The 14496-nt window shown below is 36.2% G+C and overlaps 1 protein-coding gene across 2 annotated transcripts in view; it reads left to right on the top strand.

The window, feature by feature from the left end:
- TXLNB (taxilin beta) overlaps nt 1-14496 on the top strand; it is an 85639-nt gene that overhangs the window by 34702 nt on the left and 36441 nt on the right. For both annotated transcript variants that reach the window (XR_011974566.1, XM_072643468.1), the window contains exon 4: nt 7942-8112. Coding sequence is in view for 1 of the 2 variants with exons in the window: in XM_072643468.1 (XP_072499569.1) it covers nt 7942-8112 (171 nt within the window). In the remaining variant the exon portion in view is untranslated. The remainder of the gene's footprint in view (nt 1-7941; nt 8113-14496) is intronic.

The raw sequence follows: 14496 nt of genomic DNA, 5'->3' as shown, positions 1-14496 counted from the left end.
AAAGCAATCACAGTAAAGATAGTTATAATCTTACACAAACATCCATTGCAGAGGATGAAATAAAGTTCTATGAAGAACCTGACAAGGTCTTCTACACTAGCTTAATATATACTTCAACATTTAGCAACCTCAAATCAAAAATGGAAACAGGAAAAATATGGTTCAATATAAAATTACTAGAGTCTAAGGGCTTGTAGACTGTTCAAAAGTTTCACACTCATTAATTATGAATACTTTTTTTTAAACAAAAAGAATAGAATTGGAAGATACTGAATATTGTATATATAGGACAACATTACTAGAAATGAAATTGACATCTTAATAGGCGAGAAGCAACAGTTTGCAGACATAGCAATTATCTCAGAATTAGCTGTTTGTGTGCAATCAGACCACTAGGTGCTTAGAACCAACTTTAATGTTGGTTCTACAGTGATGACAAATTATGATAAAGATAAAAAGTTTCTGCAGATAATTAGAGTAGTTCCAACCCAACTTGTTTAAATAAGGTGCTGATTCTTAAGGGAAAAAAAGAGGGGAAAAAAGGACAAGGGAATACATAAAAGTAAAGATTTGATTTTATTGTCATTTCCAAGAGAAATTTAACAAATGTAAAAGTCACCACAATGAGGAAATATAAAGAACCTAGAAACCATGTTAGCCAGAAAACACAATCTTTTTTTTAATCAGTCAAAGAAATATGGCAGCCAAGAGAAACACAAATTTGGAGTAAATGCTGACATGCAAAAAGCTACCAAAAAAAATGGTGGAAGATTATGAACTGTACCATTTCAATAGACAGGGGGGAAAAGCCAAAGAAAAACTGATCCTGAAAAGAAATTTGCATTTGTTCCATTACTGCCAAATTATGCAAAGAATGTTTATAGATAAATCAGTGGGAATACAATAGAGATACAAAATAGAACAGATTTGCTGACACTTAACAAAATGATATACTTTTATCAGAAGCAAAAGCAGGACCATTGTAGTTGGACTCTAATTATTCCCATTTTACAATATGAAGTAGATTTAGGACTTAGGGAGCTAAAATCAAGAAGAGTGGTTGGATTTGACCTTGCACTGTGAACTTAATGAAGATATCTTACAGAAGAAATGTATGCAGGAGGTAACACAATTTTAAAAGCCCTTGGGGTCAGTTTTCAAGATTTCTCAAGGAGGGGAAGATATCAACAGAATAAAAAGATGAAAAGGGTCATGAATAGTGTTTTTACCAAAAAAAAAAAAAAAACAACTGAGAAGACACCAGCAACTATTGACATTTATGCCTATTTTCAGACATCTATGAGATTTTTCATGAGAATGGTCAATGTATAGCAAACACTGAAGAAATTCTTATTGAAAATGTAAAAAGAGAACAATTTTCTATAGCAGACCCCATATTTATAACTGGGAGATGTAAAGAATATAATATCTACTAAGATCTAATAGGAAAACAAAACTACAAATTAGATATTATACATAATGTGTTTAGTGTTTATTGATTTCAGGAAAGCATTTGACTCAAGAAAAACAAAATGCAGCCTTGACAGTTTCCCTCACACGAGTTGTTTGATCAAAATCGTATATGAATTCATGACAGACATGATAGCACAGATAACTTAGTTCAACAATATGCTGAATTTTGACAAATAGAATTTTAAAAGGTATTCACCAGTGTCACAGCAGATGCTTTGCACAAGAGCCAAATAAACCAATGAATTCCTATTTATAATGAGGTACTCTGAATATTTCTATTCATAGATGATGTCATACTTATTTAATCAGGCTCTGGAACACTACAAAGCTTCATCAGAGAAATATACTATGATATCAAAGAAGTTGGTCTAATAAAATGCATGGGAAAAATGTAGTTCTAAAAAAATACACTTTTCTTCCCTTATGACTAGCAGCTATACAGTCATTCAAATGAATCAGTCAGCTAAAACATGTATCTGAGACAAACACTGTAGACAGACAATGAGCTTGGCTAGAATAATAGAAAAAATGAAAATGGACTGATATATTGTGTGATGCTTTCAGTCCCCAAATGCCCATTGCAGCAAAAGTTTATCTCTTTAACACTAATATTCTCCCAATGATGCTACATGTTTGTGGTTCATAGAACATTTTGAACTCAGAAGAATTTACATTATACATGAATCAAAGGGCAATTAAAATATATGGTATATATAAGCAGCCTATAATATGTTACCCTTAATGGCACATAGGAAAGCCAAGTAAAAGACATTATTGAAGAAATTTATAACCAGGCAAGAAGGTAGGCTAGTCATGTAGCACCAATGAGGGGCAGAATAAATAGTACACTGATGTCCTTGAGATACTAAAAATCCCCATGCACTATTTTGATCTTATGGATGTTTGATAGGGAATCATAGACAAGAAAAAGTTAGAATGAGAAGATATAAAGGAGTTATAATCTACCTTGTTTGAGGAAGTATCCATACCAATGAATCATGAATTTAACAAAACATAGACAAATTTCCCTGGTTCAGAGTTGTGAATCATACAACTCAGGAGTGTGTTCCTTTTTGCACAGTTTGAATCCTCTAGCATTTCTGGTTTTGTTCATTCATAATTAGAGATAAATAACATACAGCACACAGCTGAATTAAGAAATTATTCAGGAGACAATTTCAAATTTCTTGAATTTGAATGAGGTTAAAACACCATCTGTTTACTCTGAAATTCTGCTTCACAACCATCAGATGGGCAAAGATGATAGAAAGAGAAAAAGCAATTGTTAGAGAGGCTGAGGGAAGATAGGCACACTAATGCATTTCGTGGGGAGCAGTGAATTGGTCCAACAATTCTAGAAAGCAATTTGGAGCTATACTCAAAGAGTCATTAAACTGTGTATATTCTTTAACTTAACAATAGCACCATTAAGTAGGCATATACCCCCAAAGAACTGAAAGACAGAAGGAAAGGACCCATAGGTATTCAGAACAGCATTCTCTATGATAGTAGAGAATAAGAAACAAAATGGGCATTCACCACCTGGGCAGTGACTGAATAAATTATGTTACAGAAATATTTTGGACTATTTTTATGCTATTAGAAATTATGAAAGGAATAAATTCAGAAAAACCTTGAAGGATTTGCAGAACCAAGGAAATATTTTTACAGTGGCGTAAAGAAAGAGGTCTTTGGAAGACTTAAGAACATTAATCAATGTGACTTCAAAAATCTAATGAAGCAGGTTTCTTACTTCTTGTCAGAGATGATAGACTTGAGGTGTAGAATGAGATTTGCATTATCAAATAAAGCTAAGAGGTACATTTGTTTTGCTTGACTATACTTATTTCTTATAAAGGAGGATTTCTATGGGGGAGAAAGAATTTGTGAGGTAAAAGAGCTGATGAATAGAGATAGATATAATTTTTTAAAAAGAACATTGAAGACATTTTAAAATACACAGAAAAGAATGGTGTGGGGTGGGGAATTTGAAAGGACACAAAATTTCAAAGAAATGTTGTTACTATTGCATTAAATTTAATATGTGCTTATGAAACAAACTACATATAATGGAAGTTGATGGTTTTATCATTTTTCTGTTCTTTGTATATTTAATTATTCATGTTTATTGATGTTTGATAAGTTCATTTAAAAAAACTTTTTTAAAAAATCACATTTCATAGGTCTGTAAGATCAAAAGATTCATCAACATGCTACACAATTCATTTGCCTCAGTTCAAGTTGGCAGGAAAATCATGTACACCCAGGAGATGCCCTACACAAGGAAGGATATTTGTCTCCTGAGGCACTCACTAGTCCTAGACAGGGTCCTGGTGGCCAGGGGGTCTGAGGGCTTGATGGTTATGAAGGACTTAAATACTGTTGTTTTTTTTCATACAATTTGGTGAAGAAGAGGAGAACAGACCAAGTTTCCACATGGTACAAGAAATTCTTGAATGTTGGAGTTCCAAATTAGAGGCCCTTTCTCTTACTGGTTCAGTGATGGAGAAGGAATGAGGAAATGTTAGAGCAGGGACTTAGGGGTCAGTTATGGTCTCCTTTTACTGAGTGTTCAGTGGCCACACAAAGCTGAAGTACTATTGTTTTCTCAGCAGTGGTGGGCAGACTAGTTCCCTGCTCCCAATGTGGCAGCTGGCTCCACCCCTCTGGTCCTAATTCCCAAAAATACTCAATGATAATGGAGCACTGAGATGTCACTTTTAGATGGTTGCTTCAAATGGTTAAGTGATACAGTGCCAAGCAAATATTCCCTCCACAACTGGCAGTAATATCCAAGAGAGGAGGTTTTCAAATCCCTGAGAAGGTTGCAGCAATACTGTGGTGGTGACAAACAACATAGTAGGTACTGGAGCCCTACTGGGCTGTGGATTGCAAGGCAACCAGGACCCCAGACCTAGTACCTGAGTAGTACTGGGGCTGGGGCATCTGCAATCATTTGTCAGGTGATGACAGCTCTACCCCTGTTCTGTCTCTTTACGTCTATTAAGCTTAGACCCTAGGGCACTGCTTCCTTATCAATATAATGAGGGATTGGAGCTCTTAATGTTCTTTCAGTTATTTTTATATTATTGTTATTATATGATTCTGTCTTAAAACATTTAGTTTCTTTCTCAAAAGGAAGAAAAGAAAAAGGCTTTATAGATGAAAAATCAATATATTTATCTTGATCATTTACATACAGGATATCCCAAAAGTCTTAGTGCAGTTTCCTGGATTTTAACTATAAGATTGTGTTTACTTTTAAATAGATTTTGGTCTTTGGTCTATTGTATATACTGAAAGCAAAAGAGACTCAGTCTAGGCATTAAACTGAACTAAGACTTTTAGGACACCCTGTACTCCAGAGTGCTAGACCCAAGGACATTTAAAACATTTCTAAAAGTCCATGACTATTCTGAAACATTTATCTAATTTAATCAAAATTATTTACCATCATTAAGGACTCTAACCACAGGTTTAGAGTATCAAAAACAAAGTCATTTTTACCTCTCTCCTTTCATTACGGAGGTGGGGGATCATGTGGAATATCTCAAATAGTGTTAGACAGGACTGATGTTTACTTACTTCATTTTCCTCTTTCTTTTAAATTCTTTATCACAAGGGACAACTTCCTAGATATAGAGGAGAATACATTCAAAAATAAGGGGAAATATAAAAACAAAAGGTAGCAGTAAAAATAAGATAATTATTTTTAAAAAAAATCAGTTTTGAACTAAAAGAACAGTGTATCCAATAACAGAGAAAAAGAGTTTTCATTCTCAGACCAATCAAGATAGACCTTGTAGTGAATTTCAGTGTATAGTTGGAGTCCTATAATACAAGAGAACCTCACATGGTCAAAGGGTAAGCTCTGAACTCTTTCTTCCTACTCATATAAGGATCTTCTATAGAGTCACTGAAATAAATCCAGTGCCTAAGTTTTTAGTCCTCTAAAGGAAGTGTCCAAATCATTTCTCTGAAGATTAAAAAAAAATTTCAGAGATTAAAAAAACATTCACCAAAAGCTAAGAATAAGCACAAAAAATGTTAGCTCAATTGTAAACAAATTACATCAGTTCAATAACTGGATTACACAATGAAAGGGCTTCATTTACCCCCATAAACGAGAATTTTGCACAAGAAACTATATAACAAAATGTCATTCATTTTCTAATTGTGCCTCTATTAAGATATCAATTTCAGTAGCAATTCATCATGTATACATGTCTAATTTTTCTCTAGGTTAACTTCTGATTTGATATGAGTGGTAATTATTCAAAAGTATGAGTACAGAATATGATAGCATGTATGTCTCTCTAGCTTATTCTGTAAGGATGACTGCAACTTTGTTTTTGTTTGTTTTGTTTTGTCATTTTAATGGAACTTCAGAGGAGTTACTATGACACATTCAGTTCAATAAAACAAAAGCCAATAGTTCTCATATGATGAACACTATGGCATTTGTCAGAGTATAATGTCTCTTTAAGCAAAAGGGATTAGTCTAGGTTCTGACTGTCCATAAAAGTCACTCAAAGAGTGGGAGGAATTACTAGCTAATACAGTCAAAACTATGGCAGGCCAGCAAGGTCTTTGTTCTAGGTGCAAAAGTAGGGAAAGCCTGCTTCTTCCCACCCCACCCCACCCATTACTATCATCTGTGTACCTCACAGCCTTCTCCCCCTCTAGGGGAGACAATCTCCAGGAAGGGTGAAGGGATGAGAGTCACAGGCTATATGATGTGGGGGTGGAGGGTAAGGGTACAGGTTACTCATCCTGGTTATGACTGAACTGTCTTGTACCCTCACAGAGTAGGGAAGGGTGGAGGAAGACAGACTTCGAGACTGAGAACTAGAGGAGGTCAGCAAAAAAATGGGAGATAAGATGGGTTGCTACTTGCCCAGTTACTAAACTGCACTGGCCCCTAGAGGGAAAGGAAGTCCAAGTCATGAGGAGGAAATGTGATCCTGGGACCTGGAGTGAGGAGAGGCAATGAGAAGAGTCACCCCCTAATCAGACTGTACAATCACTCCCCCTGAATTGTTTTGTCCCAGGTGGAAAAATTCCCAGTTGTGCTTCTGTTAGCTAGTCTTCCACTATGGTGTCAAGGGATGTTACCACCTGGAAGATCTCCTACAGGGCATTGCAGTTTATTCTGAAGGGACTCTAGTTCAAGTCAAGGGATAGAAATAGCCCCACAAAAACAAAACAAACCCAAAACATTAGCTTGACTATTCCTTTCTAGCAGCTGTGCTAACCTAGGCAGCTGAGCACATTTAATCCTTTAGTTTCTAGAAGAGGTTGGGTCCCCATTCTCTCTGTCTCTGGAGAGGTAGATCTGAGCCAAAGCACAGCAAAATAAAAACCACACTGCCACCCAATGGATATTTCAGTAGCTTTAAGGAAAACCTGACAATGTTCAGGTGATTTAGTGTACACTGGTTCCATGTGTACTGCAACATCTCTTCTTCTGGCTTCACTCCAAGAAAAAAAGAAAGCAGCACAAAAAAGAAGATTGTATGCTTCAGTTGCTATGAGGATTTTTTCCCCCTTTCCTCTTTTTTTCCACGGTTGCACAAAAGGGTCATTTTGAAAAAATAATAACTCAAGAGCAAAGCAAAAAAAGAAAGAAGAACCAGAATAGAGTACATATAAACTACAAATATATGAGAAGAAAAGTGGATTCAAATGAATGGAAAAATTATCCTGATAGGGACTTAATGGGAGTGAAGGAAAAATTGTTATGATGTGTTATACATTGAAATGTTGTTTGGAGAGTTACTAATCAAGTTTTATTGGTTGTACTGAAGTTCATTATTAATCTTTTAATAAAACATTAAAAGTAATAGCTTATATTTATACACCACTGTAAGGTTCACCAAGAACATTGCATGTATCACCACATTTGATCACAACAAATGAGGATCAACTACCTCATAAGGTGGATGCTACTACTATGCTCATTTGACAGACAAACAGGGTCACACATTGAACAGATGTCTGAGATGGGATTTGAACCCATGACTTCCTGACTCTGGTCACCATACTATGCTCCTTTCACAAATTAAAAAAAAAGAAATATGCTCCTAGGAGGTGACCTTCTAACAATTATGTCACCATCTGATCTCTGAGATCTGGCATCATCTATAAATTCTAAGAAAGTCCCTCTATTTTAAGACTGGGGTCACGATACAAAAGAACAATAAAGATGAAGTGTTCAAGTAGCAGTTCAAAGCAGGAAGGGATGAGAAATGAAGAAAGATTTATAAACTTGTGGGTACCCGTAATTATTTCTGAGACTACTGAAAAGGTGAGGAGATTGGAGATAGGCACAGATGGGGTTGAGTCCATAAACATTTCCAAGAAGTCAATTCCAAAGGCTTTTTAAAAAAAAAATCTTTCATCTTCTGCACCACTTATCCCCGCACAAGAGAATTCATGCTATTTCCTCCCTCCCTCATGCACACGCAGCTGGAAGAGCATCGGGCGGAACAGAAACAGCTGAAGCACCTGCAGAAGAGACAGGTCCAGATCATCAAGGAGAAGGATCAGTTGCAGAGTGAGCACAGCAAAGCCATCCTGGCCCGGAGTAAGCTGGAAAGTCTGTGCCGTGAGCTTCAGAGACACAACAAAACTCTCAAGGTGAGTAGGCTCTTCTGGGGGCAAATTCACTCCACCACTCATGCAGCCCTCTCTTTCATTTACCTGAATGAGGAACCCCCAAGTGCACAATAAGGGTATTCCCTGAGCTTTCTGTACCGCTTTGAGGCCGCTTTCTTTTTTTCTGGCAAGTCCCAGGACTGGGGTACTAGTGACCCCTACTGGTACCTAGCCGTTACCAGCTCTCCTCCCCAAATCAGGCTTTCTGAGCTCCTGCCTATAGGAGAGAGAGAGCACCACAGATGTTTTTTTCTCCTTTTCTCTGCTCCTTAAAAAATAGCCTCAAGCAAAAAAAAAAAAAAAGTTCCACTAGTTAGCACTCAAGTATTAAAGTTCTAAAAGGAAGCTATTGGGGGTTAAAATGATGAACTCAGGGAACATTATAAGATTAAAGAGGTCCTATCCTAATCCTATATGCATGTTTCAGGAGTTAAATACTTATGAGTTTTTTCCTTTTATTCTTGGAGTATTGCTCCCCCAGAATTTATTACTTCTCTTGAAAAAGAAAACAGAATCCAAATTCCTCCCTTCCTCCAATATAATGTAAGCTTCTAGAGAGAAGGAACTGTTGCATTTTTTTCTTTATATCTCTAGGGCCTAAAGTAGTGCCTAGCACGCTTAATAAACTTGCTTTTTACCTGATTGATTTAATTTGACAAGAATTATTAAGTGTCTACTATGTGCCAGGTGCTATGGATGTGCAGTTGTTCTCCTTTATCTTCCTAGCCCCTTACTTCCTCACATAATCCTACAAGTAACATTCTAGATGCAGGGTACATAGAGTGACAGAAGGTATAAATTACACCTATCCTAACATAGACAGAATTCCTTTTCATCTCAGAGGGTCTTCAGAACTATAACTGTGCCATTAATATGGCAGCCTCCATGTTAATCATTTTCTAATTTGGTCAAGATTATTTCAGCTTCAGTTTGCTCATCTAGAGGATGAGGGGGTTGAATTCAGTGACTTCTCTGATTCCTTTCAGCTCTAAAACTATGATCCAATGAACTGTTTCCCACAGATACACATTTTATTTGATTCCCCCATATCAACCCTATGAGGTTGATGGAGTAGCTATTATTATCCCTATTATACAGTGGAGAAAATGGAGACCTAGAAAAGTGAAATAACTTGCCTAAGGTCACAGAGCAAGGAAATAACCAAGCTATGACTCAGATAGGCAATAATAATAGTAGTTTTTATTATTGCTATAATAACTAGCATTTGCATCATGTTTTAAGGTTACTTTATATATATTATTTCATTTGTTTCTCACAACAACCCTATGAGGTAGGTGTTATTATTATCCCCATTTTATAGATGAGGAAACTGAGGCAGATAGGTAAAGTGACTTGTCCAAGGTCACATAGCTAGTGTGCAAGGCAGGATTTGAACTCAAGCCTATATGACTCCCAGTCTAGCACTCTACTACTCCATCTCACTGCACATCACCTGACTCCTAATTCCAGTGCTGTTACCCATATATCCAGCATGTTGTTTTTCAGCTGTTTTAAAGTGGCAATCTTCAGTCTGATTCAAAATTTCAAAGAACCAAAAACGTTCAGCATTTACAATGGGAATTCCCCTAAAGGTTTAAATTACGTGTAAAATTATAGACAAGGTAATTGACAAGGTAATGTTACAGTAAGCACTAGAATAGTCATTCCATAAATAGGCACACAGAAAGGACTGGGAAAACATGGAAGCTCTTCAGACAATAATTCCTAGTAAAAATAATGGAGTGATCACTTCACTTGTCTGTATGTGTTTTCACTAATTATGGCGTAAGCCTTCAGCAGTGTGGTTAATTTGATTACACACAGACACTGGCTCTATTCAGTACTGGCAAGATACTGCTCTCTAATAGATAATACTTCTGCTTCTACAATACTTTTCAGCTAAGGATCCTGAAGCATTTGACAAACATTAATTAATTAAACACCAATGTTCCTATGAGGTATACATTATTACCCATGCTCACAAGGGGATAAACCGAGACAAGGGGAGATTAAAAGACTTTCCTAAATGTGCAAGCCTTAGACACAAAACCAGAAGCAAACTGAGGGCCTTTATACCTTGACATCTTCTTTAATCAGGAGATCACATTAGTTCTCTGGGACATGGGGAATCCAGTGAGATGAGCATCTCTAACTCTCAGGTTACCTTGTTGCCAGGAGAGATGGTTTCAGTAACATTCAAACCTGGTATCATTGCAAAGGCTGTGTTGAGGAAAATAATAAACATGGACTTGGGAGATGGAGTGGGGGTGGGAAGTCTTTGTAACTTGAGAATTGTATTCACTAGCAGTAGTCTGATGTTTATATTCTCCTGTTTAATTTTTAATTTAACATTTAAGGACCTAGATTTTTAGAGCTAAGAGGCTCCTAAGAGATCATCTATTCCAACCTCTCTTTTTACAGATGATGAAATAGGCCCAGAAGGGAGAAATGTTTTGCCTAAATTTTCAAAAGTAATCAGTAGCAAAGGCCAACCCAGGTCTTCTGACATCAAACCTGGATCCCTTTGCAGAATTCCTGACTATTTCATTGTTTTAGCAAAGCAGCAATTGGAATAAAATAAAATTTTAATTTGAGGTGAAAATAAAGAATAAAGAGATTTGAAGATATGGCAGATAAGCTATATGGAATGATATACAGAAGAAGGAACACTATTTGCCATGACCACACTCTAGATGTTACCACATTCTTATAATTCTAGGAAGCTGGAGAAGGTAGAGGTGGGGAATGCCAAAGTATATTGTTATAACCATCCAAAGTTGCTTCCACCACTGTTGGTAGAAATATAACCTTCTTTCTTCAATGGATCAGAGAGCCCTTCCTTTCATATGTATTTGTGTGTATATATATATATATATACATATATATATATTTATACACATGTATGCATATATATGATATGGAACAGTTTTCAAGAAATATCCAATATATTTGTAAGGAATAAAACTGCAACTGAAATTAAAAAAGCATTGACTAATTGAAGCACATCTAGGATATCTGCTTTGATAAAAAACTATTTTAACAACTGACCTGGGAAATAGATCCAGGAGAGACAATTTAAAAATTATAGGACTACCTGAAATCCATGACCAAAAAAAGGAGCCTAGACATCATCTTCCATGAAATTATCAAGGAAAACTGCCCTGATATTCTAGAACCAGGGGACAAAATAAATATTGAAAGAATCCACTGATCACCTCCTGAAAGAGATCCAAAAAGAGAAACTCCTAGGAACATTGTAGCCAAATTCCAGAGTTCCCAGGTCAAGGAGAAAATATTGCAAGCAGCTAGAAAGAAACAATTTGAGTATTGTGGAAATACAATCAGGATAACACAAGATCTAGCAGCTTCTACATTAAGGGATCGAAGGGCGTGGAATTTGATATTCCAGAAGTCAAAGGAACTAGGACTAAAACCAAGAATCACCTACCCAGCAAAACTAAGTAAAATACTTCAGGGGGAAAAATGTTCTTTCAATGAAATAGAGGACTTTCCAACATTCTTGATGAAAAGACCAGAGCTGAAAAGAAAATTTGACTTTCAAACACAAGAACCAAGAGAAACATGAAAAGGTAAACAGGAAAGAGAAATCATAAAGGACTTATTAAAGTTGAACTATTTACATTCCTACATGGAAAGACAATATTTGTAACTCTTGAAACTTTTTTCAGTATCTGGGTAACTACACACACACACACACACACACACACACACACAGAGAGAGACAGAAAGCACAGGGTGAGTTGAATAGGATGGGATCATATCTAAAAAAAATGAAATTAAGGGGTGAGAGAGGAATATATTGGGAGGAGAAAGGGAGAAATGGAATGGGGCAAATTATCTCTCATAAAAGAGGCAAATAAAAGACTTTTCAGTGGAGGGAAGAAGGGGGAGGCGGTGAGAGAGAAAACATGAAGCTTACTCTCATCACATTAGACTAAAGGAAGGAATAAAATGCACACTAATTTTGGTATGAAAATCTATCTTACAATACAGGAAAGTGAGGGAGAAGGGGATATGCAGGGTGGGGGGGATGATGGAAAGGAGGGTAATGGGAGGAGGGAGCAATTAGAAGTCAACACTCTTGGGGAGGGACAAGGTCAAAAGAGAGAATAGAAGAAATGGGGGGCAGGATAGGATGGAAGGAAATATAGTTAGTCTTATACAACATGACTAATATAGAAGTCATTTGCAAAACTACACAGATATGGCCTATATTGAATTGCTTGCCTTACCAATGGGGATGGGTGGGGAGGGAGGAAGGAAGAGAAGTTGGAACTCAAAGTTTTAGGAACAACTGCTGAGTATTGTTCTCTTGAATACAACTAGGAAATAAAAAATACAGGTCATGGGGTATAGAAATTTACCTTGCCCTACAGGACAAAAGAGAAGATGGGGATAAGGGAAGGGAGGGATGTTAGAATGGAGGGTAGATTGGTGATAGGGGTAGTTAGAATGCTTCACATTTTGGGGTGGGGGGAGGAGAGAAATGGGGAGAAAATTTGGAACTCAAAATTTTGTGGAAATGAATGTTGAAAACTTGAATAAATAAATTTTAAAAACTATTTTATAATTATAGGTCATAGAGTTTCAGAGCTTCAGGGGAATTTAGGAATCATCCAGTATACCCCTCACCACTACCTCATTAATTTAAACTAGTGAATCTGAAGCAAAGATTCTTAACCTAGGGTCCACAAGCCCCTCCACTGTGGAGGGTTTTTATTTCTAAATCTTTATTTTTATTGACCTCTAATTGAAATTTATCATTTTCTCCAATTATTTAAAAACATGATTCTAAAAAGGAGTCTATAGACTTCACCAGCTTGCTCAGGAATCCATGACACAAAGTAGATTAAGGAAACCTGATCTAAAATATTTGAAGGTGCTAGAGAAAGTCTGTTCCTTTAAGCATTTTAGATATTTTCTCTTGCAATTTTGTTTACATTTTCTATGAAGATGTTGCTTAATGATAACAACAAAATACTTTAGCTCAACTGGTAGTGAAAAATAATAGCAATTTCCAAGTCAATGAAGTCAAGAGTTAAGCTTTATTTTACTTGCTTTTCTTTACCTGTTGGCAATATATATTTTCCAAAATTCCAGCATTGTTATATAATGGTTCAAGACTAAATACTGTGTCATAAAATGGACAAAAGAGGAGACATGAGCCATTCATTCTACTGCTGGCTCCTCCCCAGCTTCTGTGTGCATGAGCCAGTCAGTTAAACTTTCTGGGCCTCAGTCTTCTCAAAAGAAATTGTTAAGATCTCTTCCACTCTAACGTTCTTTGAATCTGGGTTTGATTCATGTTGTGAAGATTTCCCTTTCCCCTCCTACTGTTGGCTAGCAAAGCAATAAAAGACTCTTATTTGTGGTTTTTACATTCCCTCTCAGAGACAATATAGAATAATTAAAACCACATTGGATCAGAAGTCAGGAGATGCACAGTTTTCACCCCAGCTTGGATAGTAAGTGGTTATAGGACCTTGAGGAAATCATTTAAACCCTTTTTGGTCTTCATGTCATTATCAATAAAATAAAGGTGTTGGACTAAATGTCCTCTAAAATTCATTGATCTTTCTTTGTATCCCTACTGCTTGGCATACTGCCTGGCACATAGTAGCTTCATAAATGCTTATTAACTAAGTAACATCCTATGATAACAGTATCTTATAAGTATAGAATCATCAAGTTAGAATTAGAAGGGACTTCAGAGGTTACCTAATTCATTTTACATGAACAGATATTGAAGTCCAGGGATTTTATGTAACATGTCAGATTTTGGGGATTTGAGCCCATGAACTTTGACCCCAAGTCTTGATTCTCTTTCCACTGTGCCTTGCTAACATAGTTAGTCCTGATTCTAAACTGATCAGAATTTTCCCTTTACCCATTCCTATTCAGTTCTTCTTTAACTTATACAGAGTTAATATTACCAATTGTTTTTAAATAACAGGCTCTTAAAAATCACATGTACATCACAAAGACTGGTATATTCCTACTTCTTTTGTAGAGTTTATTCCTCAAGGCCAGTCAGTAACTAACCTTCTATAATACCTCAAAAATAGGACCATGTACACAAATATCATTCAACACATACATACATACATTTATTTTATATACACACCTACATTAAAAGAAAATTTCAGAGACACAGAAGAATTACTATGCCTATTGACACAGAATCCTTTGCAAAATGTTATATTTTTTGTGATAGCAGGCTAAACTGACTAGGGCCAGGGAGTGGGTTCTCAGTAGTAGACTGATACCTATAATAAATTGTTTTCCCATTTCTTTGTATCACTTTGGTCTTTTCCTAGTAGATAAAAGTGGGGTAACTCTAATGAA

Source organism: Notamacropus eugenii, chromosome 2 (assembly GCF_028372415.1).
Source record: "Notamacropus eugenii isolate mMacEug1 chromosome 2, mMacEug1.pri_v2, whole genome shotgun sequence".
In the NCBI taxonomy this organism is placed as follows: Eukaryota; Metazoa; Chordata; class Mammalia; order Diprotodontia; family Macropodidae; genus Notamacropus; species Notamacropus eugenii.
Note: the sequence above shows the minus strand (reverse complement) of the source record. Positions and strands in the feature narration are given on the sequence as shown.